Here is a 14,981-nt window from a genome sequence, read left to right as displayed (position 1 = left end):
AAAGGCCTTGCTGAAGTCCAGAAAGACTACATCCACGGCGACACCTGCATCCAATGCTTTTGTGACCTGATCATAAAAGGCAATCAGGCTGGTCTGACATGACCTGCCCCTAATGAAACCATGCTGGTTGCCCTTGAGCATCATCCCTGAAGCCAGCCCATCACAGATGTGCTCCACAATGATCTTCTCAAAGAGTTTCCCTAGGATTGAGGCAAGACTGACGGGCCTATAGTCACCTGGGTCCTCCCTTCTCCCTTTTTTTAAAGATGGGGACCATGTTGGCTATCTTCCAATCATTTGGCACCTGGCCCAAGCACCACGAGCACTCGTAAAGCCGTGCCAAGGGCCCTGCAATAACCTCTGCTCACTCCTTCAACACCCTAGCCAACATATATGAGGTCAATCTCTTCTCCCTTATCCAGGTGATACATCACCTGGTCATAGAATAAGATGAGATTGGCCAGGCAAGACCTACCCATTAAAAACCCATGCTGGCTGTCCCTCAGGATGTTGCCAATCAGCCAGCTTATCAAGAAAGGTCTCTTTGATAATTTTCTCCAGAATCTTACCAGGGATTGAGGTCAAGCTGATTGGCATTTTAGGTTGAAACTGGAATAAGCCAGTGCATCACACCTTTGCAAGGGGACAGCACCAAGGCAGGTGCACCAGTAGGTTCAAGTACAGACAAAAAGTGTGAGTACATTCTGGGAGGTGCAGGGAAGGTAACTTCCCTCTGAAGCCTGGGATATCACACATTGCTGGCATCAGGAGTGCAGGTCCAGGATTCTGATCCACTATGACAAACATCTCATGCCACAGTCTTGATTTTAAGTATACCATAAAATCTTGGCTAGCTTGGTACAGATTTTAAACTATCCGTGTAAACTCAAAAAGAAAAGCTACAAGCCTTAGGCTGCATCACTGCAACAAAGTCCAACACTCCTGAAGTTTATTTCATCAGTGTCAGAATGGCACCCTGTCTATACCAAACTGGGCATCCAGATTCTGTTCCCCGCCATCTCCAACCTCTCTCAGAAGCACTGGGGTGTTTCCTTCCTCAGGACTCGCATCTCCTTCCACCTAAGGGTTATTTTGTGTTTGCAAATGGACTTTATCCAAAGCTGTACATGGGCAGGCTGCTGGGGACAGAAGGAGGGAGCTTGTACACAGGGGTTGGGAAAACAGCTGAAACAACTGTGTTAGCCTTTGAAGTGGAGGGTTAGATGCAGACCTCTCATGAAGTGTTGAGCTTGTCAAACTCTACAGAGAAGACAGAAAGAGTAATGGGACCATCCAGGAAGAATTCAGACATGAAAGAGAAGCAGGAAGGCAAGGCAGTTTTCCTGAGGAAACAGATCACCCTGATGAGGGCCAGTGCATTAGGCACTGGCACTGTTGTTGACAGTGGCATGTTTAATACTCCAAAAGGTGAAAAACTCTGGCAATGTGGGCATGTCCCTGATAGTCTGGCTGGCATGTGGGATCCTCTCCATGTTTGGCAAGTCATTCTTCAAATTCTCCTGCAAGGACCAGTGAGGTGGTTAGAAAATTCAGAATACGTGTATGTCTATATTCCAAAGGTACACAGCTGCTGTGAAATTTTTAGTGCAGCTGAAGATGGTCAAGTCTGTTGATATACTGTTAAAAAAAAAATAGGACCAGAGTTTATCAATTCAAATCCTGGCTCCATATCAAAAAGCTGCAAGAACTGTATGGCCAGCCTGGGTTTCTCTGCTGGGAAGGAGCCAGTTTTCAGGGCTCAGTCTTCTGATTCAGCAAGCCCAAGAGTTTGGGATTCTAGGTATTCCAAGATTAATATCAAATTTTTCTTTTCGGGTTTTTTTGGTTTTTTTTGTTTTTTTTAAATGCAGAAGTCTCCATCCCACTTCCCTGCAAAGGCAACTAGATGACTGTTGGGATTAAAAAAGAAAAATCGGTCACAATGATTAAGTCATGGCATTGTAGGCATGACACCTCAATTTTCTAAGGCACCCCACTTGGTAACAAGATGGGTTTGCACCTACGGTCATTTCTGGGTATCAACAGTTCCTTCCACAAATGGTGCTAGAGCTACAGCATCTTCATGCCAGCTATTGGCCCTATGCTAACAGCTGATTTGGTGCCTCTCTTTAATAGTCAGTATGGAGTCTGGTAGCAAGGGGGACTCGATAGCAGAAATCATAGCCTAGAACCTGGGTTTTCAGCCTTTTTGGATCAGTTTACCCCCAGTGGCTGAACACACTGGAGCAGCAACCACTGCATACGAGCTTCTCCCACCCTCTGCATCTGGCTGGGCAGGCGGTACCTGCACGGCAGCAGGGATGGCGAGTGGTGGTGCTCCAGCCCTGCCCACCCATGTGTACCCCCTAGGGCCTTCTCATGTACCCCTTGGAGGGTAGGCGTACCCCCGGTCGGCAGCCCCTGGTCTATAAGACTCTTGTATTGCAACTAAAGCTGGGCAAATGATTTACATATTTTTTTGTTTGGTCACCACCAGCATCCCAAAAAACCCTAAATTCAATTTGAGCTGAAGGGAAGACTTGCAAAGTATTTACTTTGGGGCAAAAGAAGCATTTCATCCTATCCCATCAATCCCATGTTAGGCATCTTTAACAAATGTCAAGCAATGGAAATGAAGGATTGGGACTTTAGGACCTCCCAGGTGAATGCTCTAACCAAGATATAAGAATTACTTTAGATGTTCAAAGCTCCTCAAGTGTTTTATATGTGTGGAAACAGTGTCAACAGGAGAGAGAGAAAACACTCTGAAGACCATACTGGGCAGGGCACTTTCATGACAGAAATGAAACCAGATCCCTTATAGAAGAGGGGATTGAATCTAGATTTTCCACCTTTCAAGTGAGTTCACTAACAACTGGGCTATTGGCTAAACAGGAACCACCCTCCACCATTTCTTGGAGAAAGAAGAAATTTCTCTCAGCTGGACTTCTATCACAGCTCAGACAGCATCCCACAGAATAGCCATGGTCAAGTCAGTTTCCCTATCTAGTTTGCGGCATGGTGGAATAGCCCTTTGCCCTGAAGTCAAAGACTGGGGCAATGATTCTTCATTTCTTAACATCCATGGCAGTGCTTCCTGAACTTTTACTCAGCATGATCCCATTTCCTCAGCATGGCTCCTCACTCCCAACTTGCAGCCCCCCACACCCTCCAGGTGCCCCTCACTCCCAACCCACAGCCCTCTGACACTGCCGGTGCCCCTGGCTCCCAATCCACAGCACCCACTCTCCCCAGGTGCCCCATGGGCAGGGCCCACAGCCCCCTGCCCCATCACCCCAGCCTAAGCAGCAGCTGCTACCCACAGGAAGCAGCAGCTGCTGAGACCAGAGCATGGAGCCCGGATCCCCATTCCCCTGGCCCCTCTCCTGGAGATGGCACAGACAGAGCGGAGCCCATGGTGGGCTGGGGGAGTTCAGTACCATCCAATACTCACTTTGAACTAACAAAAATAGCTATACAAAGATGGAGAATCAGGCTAAAAAATGAAATACCTAATCTGAGGCTTGATGGCTGTGTGAATAAACATGAAGCACTTCATTGCTGTTTCAGCAACTATCAGTTTTGAAGTGTGGTTTGCACCCTGCAAGCTGCTAGAAGACTCCCAGAGTGAAGAGAGTAGAAAGCTCTGCAAGATTTGCACAGATTTTCATTCTGCACCAGATGCCTGGGACATTGGACCAAAGTTCAAGCAACTCCCATGGCTCCATCCCTGGTCCCACTTCAGAATACTGTGGTCATCATCCTAGATAAGACAGTGCAGAAGGCCTCAACAAAGGTGAACAGGGAGAAGGGCTTCTGCTTGCCTCTTCCATGCCATGTAGAGCAACCTCATGCTGTTGGCAAAATGGAACAGCTTGGTTTAGTACATTTTTAACTGAAAAAGAAAGTCTGAAAGTTCAAGAAGCCCTACATTAGAAACATATTACACCTGCAAAGTGAAGCCATTTAATAAAGTAACAATTCTGGACCTGGACCAGAGCCCACTGAGGTCTGTGAGAGCATTTCCATGGATGTCAGCTGGCTTTGGATTAGGCTCTTTAGGAAGCAGAGCAAGCCAAAAACCTTACACACTTTTGCTTCTCACCTCACAAAGATTTGAACTATAATCCCCCAAAATAATATATTAATTCAGTAGCCCCCAGGGCTGCCAGGGAAGCTTGTGGAACTGGGAGTACTAATAGAAGAGAGGCTCTTCAGTAAAGTATTCATTACTACCACTGTTGAGGTGGCAAGCCACAGGAAGGGGACAGAATTAGGCACTGGATATTTCAACCCGAGCTAAAAAGCCTGGGGATTATGTTCCTGGGGCCCTGAAGGTAGCTTATGAATTGTACCGCTGCTTCAGGAATGCTACACCACATTTATGAGCCCCACTGCTGGCTCAGGGCCCTGCAGCTGCACAGTGCCAATTACACTTTAGAAATTATCTAATAAATGCAAATGATTCCAATGATGAGCACAACCGCCCTAACAGCTTGTCAGCTCCCTGCCTGGGGCCTGTAGACACAATCACCAACTTGCTGTGTCCCAAAACACCCTTCAACAGAGAAGATTAAAAAAAATACCATACAAAGACCCAAACACAGGAAATCCACCCTCATTTGAGAAGAAAAAAAGTTATTTCTGTAGTGCATGCTGAAGACTTAAAAGAATAAAGGACCGTTGTAGATTGCGCAGGGGAGCATACCACATGCCCCTGCCAAGTGCACAGTTATCCTTCCTGCAGCACAAACACGTGGCTCATTAGGATAAAGAAACACCCACCAAAATATTAGATAGGACTGTGAGATGCGTGTATATTTCTACATGCTCCTGCACTTATTAGATCCCAGTCCTCGGTAGCAGCTGCTTCCTACCTAAATGCAAGATCAACCTTCCTTGGTAAGACACTGGTCTGCAACCTGGGAGATGTGGCCTCAGTGGTAGAACCTGGGGTTCCATCATTGACTTTGTGAGAGCTTGGTTGAGTCGTGTCCTCTCTGTCTTCCTAAGTAAGAAAGCGGTCTTATAATATTTCCTTTGTCGCTCCATAGCCAATGATCTTCAGGGCAGGAGTTGTTGTTATTTTATGCTTATATAGTGGAGGTGTTGGATGGGGTCTCAAACACAAAGAGGTAAGCACCACCTTCCCCCCCACACACACTTCTAGGTGCTTTGTCTTATGCAGAGCTTGGAACAAGCATTACAAAATCAGGGGGACACTATATCCATCTCCTAGAAACCCCTGGAGCCTTGCCTGCCTTCTTACGATTGTGGGCTGAATTTGTTATGTTCTGGTAAAAACAGCCTGGTTTCTGTAGGGTGCTGGGAGAGAAGCGGTAGTAAATTGTTGCAGGATGAGGTTTTCTGTTCATTTGTTTTGTGCTCAGAGGGAGTCTCCTTTTTTTCTCTCTAATTGGGGCAGATTCCAGCTGCACAGCTAAAGGAACCAGCTGGTGAATGCAACACTGCGGCAAACACATGGACTTGCAAATGGTTGAAGAGAGGATAGAAGGAAAGCAGCAGGAGGAGAGAAGAGGGACCTGAGAAATGGAAATGAAGAGGGAGCAGGGGGGATGAAATGGTAAGAGAAAAAAAAAGTAGTGGAAAATCCCTGATGAGGAATGAAAATGAAAACAAGGAACAGCTTGCAGTATGATAATGAAACAGACGGTATTTCTCTGTAATCTGCGAACTCAATTGAGTTTTCTGGAAAAGGCCCCCTGCCCCTTAGAAATCCATTTGATACATGGCCTCCTTCATTTAGTACCCTCCCCCCATCCCCCCCAAAAAATGGCTGCCAGATGAACAGGAACGTCTGGCACAGCACATCTGGGCTTGGCGGTGCTGTCTGCCCTGAGGAGGATGAGATCACAGCCTATGCAGCTGACCCCTACAGTGCTGGGACATAGTTACTCAAATGGTACAAAAAGTATAAAGATGACTTGGCTTGTTAACTCTCCCTGTATTCACTGCCATTAAAAAGGAGAGGTCACAGGCTGCACAGAAATAGAGTCTGAACTACCCTTTCATCAGTAGTTGGCCATCTGTCTAGACTTTTATACAGTACCACCCATCAGCAGGTTCCTGAGAGATTCTTCTAGAGCAGAGGGGAGTCCCTTGGAGCGAAAAGCAGGGTGGGGAAGGGGAGCAGCAGTAGGGAAGTGGCTACTACCATGGCATACAATAGTACCTTTTATTTCATAGGCATCATGTGTCACCCCATTATGTGCAATTTGTATCAATACAGTTAAGCACAATCAAAAAGTATGGGAAAATTAAGCTCAGAAAATAGAATGGCCCTTGCAAAACAGTGAGTTCACTGGGAAGCTCAAGGTGATCTGTACATCAAATTTTTTCCATAGGAGAGAGAAGGAACATTCAGGTTATCACCTCTGGGCCACCAGTTCAATCCCCTCCTACGTAAAGCTGAGATCAAAAACAAACAAAGAATCAAATCAGTCAAGCTAATTGCTCCATGCCCTTAAATGTAACACGTTAGAAATAACAATTCCCCAGTTCCTAAAAAACATCCAGTTCAATGGTAAAAAAAACTAGCCTGGGACTTGGGGACCTAAGTTTGGTTCCGTGGTCTGCCACAGACTCCCTCCATGATATTTGGCAAGTCACTCCTGGGGCCACCATTCTCCACTTGTGACATGGGAACAATGGCACTGCCCCAAGCTGACCATATGAGAAGAATGAGAAGAAACAATTAAGCATCAACTACTATGGTAACAGAGGCCACATAGATAGCAAAACTTAGATAGCTAGTAAAAGGTACCAGCAGAAGTAGTAGGCTTGGGCCTTGGGGAGAACTACTCCATGTAGGGCCATGTCAGATCAGAGCTGAAGAACATTGCTAGAGCAGTCAGAGAAGTCCAAAAAACAGAGAGCAAGAAGAAAATATTTCAGCTTCCAGTGTTATCAGGAGAAACTTAACCAATGTACACAGTCCTTCTCAGATAGATAAAACCCAATTCCTCCCATTTAGAGGAAGAAAAGGAACAGGAATACACAGTTCAGCAAGTATCATATATCCAGGTTTCGACTCCACCAGGAAGTCAGCAAGTCTCTGTCCAAATCCCATTCTATTTTCCCTTCACTTATGAGGGTTGTGTAGATATGGTGCCATCTTGAAGGCAGAGCAGTAGACAGAAAATGTGAGTGGAAATGCAAAATGACAAATGCTGCTTCAAACTTCTTTTGTTCCTTATATTTTAGTGTCACTGTCCCCTTAAGTAATGGTTATGATAGAAGCAAGAACGTGTGAAGGGAGGATGGAAACCATGTGTGAGGGGTGAGAAATGGGATGGAAGGTGGGCGAAGGAAAACTGAGCTTGCCTCATTACCCCCTGAATTTATTCTGTATTTCAGTCCTGCCAATATTGCAGTGACATCCTTAGCTTTTGGTCATTACTTAACTGAGCCTCTCTTTATTTACCTTCTTGCCATGTCCCTGCCTGGGCTGTGAAGCTGGTCACCACCACTAATGTCTGTGAGTAACCCTCAGAAAATCTATTAAACCAGCACGACGGGTTTGGAAAGGGGGCACGTCAGGCTCAGCTTGCTACTCCTGGCACTATCCGTCATTTCTTTTCACTACTTTTTCCACACAAGTCAACAGGGATGACTTCTTTCCAACTCTATAAAGTCTATGCAGAGCTTTACATATTTAATTAAACCTCAAACTATCACCTTCCCATTATTTCCATCACATTCCCTGCTTTCTTTGACTAATTTCCTTGGGGAAAGGCAGTAATGTTTACTAGGCAGACAAGGTTCTTTGAGGGAATCTGATCTCTTTTATTAGACCAACTTAAATGAACTTTGTCTGCCTATGTCCTTAGACCAACACAGCTACAACCTACGCCCCTGTAATGTTTCCTATGCATTTGTACAGTGCCTTCCACAATGGAGGCCCCATTCTGGGTGTTCCCATGGCACAAATAACATATTCAAAGTCTTCTAGAGGACCAAGGACAGTCTATACAAACTTTCATTTTCAAGGGAACTGACAGGAATTAGATGTCCAAACTTCTTTTTGTCCCCATGGGGAACAGAAACTTCACTTCTTTTTGTGTCTTTGAAAATCTCCACCATAAGTGACAAGAGTCAAACCCTTTTTCCCCTCTGGTTATAACATTCAATCACAGCAGGCCACCACCTAGCCCCCTTCCAAACACACACTCGTGCGCTCGCACCTAAAAGACTAGCATAGCTTGTCAGACCATCTCATCTAGATCCCCAACATAGGAAATACTGCTGCACGGCTCTCTAAAAGAACAACCCAGAGGTGATGCCATAAAACTAAACAATCTGTTCAATTAGCAATTTCCCCTTATGCTCTTCAGGTCCATGGTGAGAGATTGTTCCTTTCATCCTTCCAGAGGCTTGTTTGCATAAAAAGCCAGATGGTCCTTGGCTCTGAATATGATATTTTCTTATGTACAACATGCTCCCAAATAAGACAGAAACCTTGTTGTTGGGAAGGCAGAATAAAGAAAATTTCCCAGAGTTCTGACTGCATAGACCAGGGGCAGAGACTAATCTTCAACTCATTCATCCTTCCTTTCCTGCTCAGTCAGAAGCTCAAACTGTAACTGTTGCTGAAGTCTGGTCTCCACAGGCAGATCTACAAATTTTAAAAAGTCAGTAAGGCTGTGAAATAGAAGAGGCCAGGGGTAAACAAGCAGCAAAACTTTCAAAAACAGCTTAGCTTGATTAGTGCCTTTCAGGTCAAGGCCATTAAATAGGACAAACTGTTGTTAACACCTATGGAGTGAAGAGCAATAAGCAACTGAAGTCAATCGACTCCCTGACCTGCCTGAATAGAAATGCCTCTGCTCCTGCCAGGCAGTTGGTCTTAAACTTTGAGTGGAGCAGGAATCAAAGCAGGATGCTTTATTTTTTTATTTAGCCAAAAATAAAATCAGCTTCCTTGCTTAAGGCAAGTATTCCAATTTTGGAAAGCTAAATTGTTTTGGGAACGCTGCCTCTGGGATGCAAATAAATGAAGGTATTTTTGACAATACATTGCACTACAGACTTATATAAGATTTATTGCCCAGAAACCTGCTTGGCTTTTCTCCTCATCTGGGATTATTTCAGGCAGCACGTGCCTTTCCCGTTTGTTTCTCATTTTGGTTAAGTCTCGTCAAAGTTACTAGTTTCTTTAGTTCTCTTTGCATCACTTCTATTGCGACAGGTTTTTTTTTTTGCAGTATGCTCCAGTTCGGTATCCTCGAGAAATTTAACATGTTGCTATGCTTATTGTCCACTGAGTATCACCAATCATGATAAAATAAGGCAGGATCCAAACCCAGTGTCTGTACTAAAAGCCTTTCCCCTACCTTGCCATTTATCTTTGTGCCTTGCCCAACTCTGAGAAGTCTGTTTTCAGTCCATATGTACAACCTTGTTGTTCTTTTCTTCCAGCTCTAATAATTGCTCGCAACTGCTGGAGTGGCACCTGGTCTACAAATATACAGATTACTCTCACAGACATCAAGATGGTCACTCTTGGCATGATTATTGTCCCTGGAATGATGACCATTGCTGAAGGTAAGACAATTGCAAATTTGTGTTAAGTGAGGCAAGATGGGGCAACAGCAGGAGACAGAAAAGGGAGAGATAAAACAAAAGAAAGGAGATGGAGCGGCAAGAGCAGAATGAGAAAGGGACTGAGATTTCAGCCACTACCAGAAACACAAAAGCTTACTCTCAGCCTACCATTTCCCCACCCTATGCACTGTCATCTCATCTGCCAGTACTGTCCAGATCCGTGCCAAGGCCTCTTAAGTGAATTGCTAGTCACCTGCCCAAGGCATTATATGTCCAGCCTATCTGAAACAGAAACAATAGGGTCAAGGGGGCCAAATTACATATGCCCCACTTAGTCATTCATGCCAGACGAGAGTCTGGAAACACTCCATGCTATTTCATGGATGGTGCAACTTGGTCTGTTTATGGCAAAAAGCTGCTCTTGGTGACTGCCTGCAGCAGATTTCCAAGAATAGACTGATCATACATACACCGCTTACATTAAAAAGCCCCACACACAACAGAATATCTCACTGCAGATAGATGTTGAATAGTAGCGCTCATCAGTAACAGGCACATGCATAACAAGATCTAACAGCTGGAAGCTGAAGCTAGGCAAATTCAGAAAGAAAGTAAGGTATGCATTTAGCAGTGAGGATAATCAACTACTGAAATGTGTCACCACCTGAATCATCAAAAAAAAAAAAAAAAGAAATCAAGATGGAATGGCCTTTCTAAAAGCCATGCATAAACCTAACCATAAGCCTGGCTGCAGGAATGATTGGGTGACATTCCACAACCCTGCATTATGCAAAAGATTAACCTAAGCCTGACTAAGTCTATGAAGTCTAATCTACCTTCTGACTTCAAGTTTATGGTATGCAATAAGTCATTTGAAACTGGATCCCTAGGATGTTAAAACTATCTCTGTAATGGCAGAGAGCTATGGTTATGCACATCTTCCTTGTTGCATAGCTCTTCCAAAAGACCGTCACATTTACATGTTGTATTTCAATCCTTTCTTGATTAGGTCACTATGAGAATTTCCAGGATGCTTTTGACCCAAGTCTGCGGACTCTGGACAAGCTGCCTCTTGCTTTTTACTCTGGGATGTTTTCTTATGGTTGGTGGTATGTTTTCAGTCTATACTGACATTGCCTATTCAATTTACTAATGGAAGCCAAATAGCAAAGCAGGAGGTCAGAATACTGTACTATGGAGCTTGCATCAAGCTTCATCTGCAGCTCAGAGCCACAGCAGCAATGGCCAACTCACAGCAGATTTATCTGTCCTCTAGAGACTGGACTGAGATGTCCCACCCCTTTGCACAAGCATTCAGGTGTTAAGTGAAGTATTTCTCAGTATTTCCAAAGAGCACTTTAACTCCAGCATCCTCTGTAATGTTTTAATGCATATCCCAACAAAAGATGCCAAAGATTTTCCAGGCTGGATATAAAAAAAAAAACCAAAAAAAAAAACCACATTAGAGGGGAGAAGAGGGATACAGGGAGCAGAACAGGGCATTTTCAAGTCCCAACATTTTTTTTCACCTTAGTGAGAGGTTTTTGCCTCAGTCAAAAGCCTTCAAAGAAACTGCTTTCCTTCCTTGTAGAAAGTCTCCTAATAAAAGGCATACAGTGCAAGAAAGGGTATCCCACACTGATAACCAGATAATCTATTGGTCTCAATTCTTCAGACCATGCACAGGAACTAAGATCAGCAGTCCAGACACTCTTCTTTTCTAATTCCAGGTTTTATGTCAACTTTGTAACAGAGGAAATTGTAAACCCTGAAAGGTGAGCACCACAGCAAGCTGCTCAGATTCATTTCTGGTAGGCATCAGAAATAGAGCACTAAATGGTGCAATTTCATCATTTGATGCATAGAAGCTGGGATGCGTTTCCTAATGAGGTTTGACTTGCATGCAAATTCATTTATACATGTACCAGAATTTTAGCACAGACTCAAGGTCTATCAGCTGTTACATAGCCTGACTTTGCCAGTGGCACACACCTGATGGTTCAGCAGAAGATACCATTCTCCCCACTACCAAACACCACAAAACAGGGACTACACTTGGTTGGATTGGAGGCACAACCTTTCTTCTAGTTTCCTGCTAAAAGAAACAAAAATTGACCTACGAGATCAGTCCCTGAATAACTATGCTTAGACAAGATTAGACCCATAATACACTGTATACCGTGGCTCAAGTCTGCCCTTACTTCAGTAAGGGTTGAAAGGAGGACAGAGGCAGCAATCTATTGTCAATCACATATGAAGAACTGGGCAAGGCTGGGGGAGAGCAACTCAGACCGGAGAAGAGAAATTTAGGACTGATCCAACTAAAACTTCTCTGATTTTCCTTTTAAAGCTAATCATTGTAGTAGCTAAGGCTTGAAAACATATTCAGTTATTTCAGGTTTCTGCAACTATTCCCCCTCAACAATCAGATTCCTACAGGTAGGTGCTACAGCCTAGGTTAAGTCTTCAGGAGTTTCATGCTGTATCAAAAGAGGACAAAAGGAAAACTACTCCCACTTAACAGTTAGGAAGCGTGATATCTGGCACAGGTCTCAAGTGTGCCCAGAAACGGTGAAGACCCCTTCAGGAAAATGGTCTAAACTGCCATTCACAAATGTTACCACAGGAAGCCATAGGGGAATTTAACTGTGGACAATACTTACCATGGCCTCAGTCTCCCAATTCTGCGCCGACATCATTAGCACAAGGCTGCAATGCCAGGCTCCAGAGCTGAACAAAATCAAAAACGTTGAAATCCTGAAAACTTTCATGAACCAGCCACCCCAAAGCAGTTCAGATTTGGATTGATTGGCACTTTTGTCTTTCAAATTTAAACAATTCTACCACATTTAGTTTATTATTTTTGAGCAAATTCATTCTGAACTGAAAAGCAACTGTTCCAGTATATATATATATAAAAAACAAAACAAACAAACAGAGACACATCAACAGCTTCATAATAAAAATTGTTCCAAGCCCTTCCTTTCCGAGTAGCTTTGGTTTCTGTGCACCGGTAATTGGGCTGGAAAACACATCAGAAAATTCCTAGCCAAGTGCACCAGATTCATAAGAGAACAAGGTAAACTTGAATGGTAGAAGAGAGATGCAGTAAAAGAAAGGCTTGCTTTTATTCTATCCTAGGAATATCCCATTGACTGATACTGTCCTTGGTCATTGTTACTCTGGGGTACCTCCTGACTAATGTTTCCTACTATTCAGTCCTGGCAACAGAGGACGTGCTGGTTTCTGAAGCTGTGCCTGTGGTGAGTATGGCCCTTTTCCTTTACACCAGATATGTTCAGTGGAGCAGAGGGAAGCCTTCACATCTGGGACCATCTTCAAGCACTACTGGAAAGCAGCCAGAGATTTATTAAAGGAAAGAACAGATTGCGGATTCTGATGCCCGAGGCAGGCTGTCTGTTTCCACCTTTAATGGGAAGGACCAAGCAATAAAAGCAGATGGTTTGGGGAGAATATGACCCTGACAAAGATCCCTTCTGTTCTCTGAAGTAGTTCGGATACACATCTTTAGCAACATGCCCATAGACACTGGATTGCATGCATCCCTCTCATCTCTGGTCCTTAAACATGGGTTCTTCCTTTGTTTCTAGAGTTCTGCAGATAAATCTTTCAAAAGCATTACATCAGTAGTTCCAGTCCTACTTGCTCTGTCCTGCTTTGGTGCTCTGAATGGAGGAATGTTTGCAGCTGCTAGGTGAAGGTCTGTCTTTTCCCCATAAGGACTGTTCAAACTTTTATTCAAAATACTCTCTCAGTAGCCATTGAGCTGCTTAGAACATTCATGCCAATCAGTAAATAAAAGACAACCCAGTACTGGTGCAAGTACCCAAATATCCTTTAACAAGTTTCAGCCATCTAAGCAATCAACGCTTGGGCTGCCAAAGTTGGGGGACCCCCTTCTCAGAGGATCTTTGGCTGCTGTGGTTTTATTCCTTGCAGCACATGACAAACATCAGCACTCAAAGTTTAAGGGAAGGGTATGGCCCCATGCATCGTGGTTCTACTTAAACAGGATGGTCATTAACATTAAAGCTAAAGTTGGTGGTCTCTAAAATGTTAGAGCCAAGCAGGTCCTCTCACTGTATCATGAGCTCCCTCTTGTGGTGATCAGTAGTGAAAACTGTATCTAATTGCCTGTTTCTTAAACTGGTCAAAAGTTTTCAGACAAAAAACACCAAAAACTTTTCTCCTCTCCAAACAAAAAAATTAAAAGCATAGTTCTGCAAGACAAATATTTTTATTAGGGGAAGTGAGCAAATATGGAAAATAAGAAGGGAAAGGGGTCTTTATCCATTAAAAAAAAATTTTTTAAACTAAAGAAGTTAACTTAAAATTCTGTACAGAAAGAAAAAATGTTTCACTTCTTTTGATATTTTTCACCTTAGTTTTTGTCTGACCAGCTTTACTCACTTCTACCCACCACGATGTTGTTTGTGGCCTCAAGAGAAGGACACTGGCCTCCTCTCCTACATATTCAAGGAAACACACCTCTGCTTGCCCTTTTAGTAATGGTGAGCAGCGCTTCCTTAATGTTGGATGATGCCTGGGGGCAGAGAAAACCTACCATTTTTAAAGAATCAATTCAGTCACCTCTCCTACTCATCATGCTTGACCAGGGTCACAGAAAAAACCCCCCTCACAGATATTTATGCTGTGGTGATGATTAGAGACTTCAGCCAAGTCAGGTTTCATTGCGTTAGGCACTGTACATACTTAGCAATGGTTCCTGCCCCAAAACAACCTACAGTCTGAAAGGCTGAAACACATAACAGAAGGCCAAGATAAGGGAAGGAGAGAGCATAGCCATAAAAATTAGGGCACAGCCTTATTGTGGGGGTAATTGTTCATCAATAAGAAGCACTGATGAGAACTTCCATTTACCTATACATTATGCAGGCCAACAGACTATTCTAGCAACTGCTTATAAAATGAGCCGGCTGAACTGAGTGCATTTCACTATCCATTTACAAAAAGTCTTGCCAGCATAATCAGAGTCTGGCACGGGGCACCTAGGTAGAACAGCACAAGGAACAAACTTGCAAGGATGCTGCTACTCATGAGTGTCTGGTGCCTCCTGAATCTGGGGGACAGGGGGCAGCAGCCCTGCAGACAGCATCGGTGTCAGCTGTCAGGGGGACACGTGCACCCCTGTGCACCCCCTACCAGTCGCCTATGCTGCTACTGAATTCACATATTACCTAAAGGTGACTTGGACACAAGCTGAGTAATAGCTGGATAGCACAAGTTTCTTTACCCTTGATATCCTTCCTTTTCCTGCCTTTGCTGGCCATACATAATCAGTGCATCACTTCATGTACAAATGGAGCTCTTAAGGACAGTTTCATAGTTTCATAGTTTGTAGGGTCGGAAGGGACCTGAGCAGATCATCTAGTCCG

The 14,981-nt window shown here is 44.0% G+C and overlaps 1 protein-coding gene across 1 annotated transcript; it reads left to right on the top strand.

The window, feature by feature from the left end:
• Window positions 1-1,283: 1,283 nt before the first annotated feature.
• On the top strand, window positions 1,284-13,025 carry LOC109315929 (cystine/glutamate transporter-like). The gene is given in 6 exon segments (XM_019543891.1): window positions 1,284-1,428; window positions 9,439-9,564; window positions 10,574-10,673; window positions 11,295-11,339; window positions 12,706-12,717; window positions 12,719-13,025. Coding segments are annotated over 6 exon segments (648 nt in total). The 3' UTR covers window positions 12,939-13,025.
• The last annotated feature ends 1,956 nt before the right edge of the window (window positions 13,026-14,981 follow it).

The sequence above is a fragment of the Crocodylus porosus genome, unplaced genomic scaffold, assembly GCF_001723895.1.
Source record: "Crocodylus porosus isolate Cpor-Errol unplaced genomic scaffold, CroPor_comp1, whole genome shotgun sequence".
In the NCBI taxonomy this organism is placed as follows: Eukaryota; Metazoa; Chordata; order Crocodylia; family Crocodylidae; genus Crocodylus; species Crocodylus porosus.
Note: the sequence above shows the minus strand (reverse complement) of the source record. Positions and strands in the feature narration are given on the sequence as shown.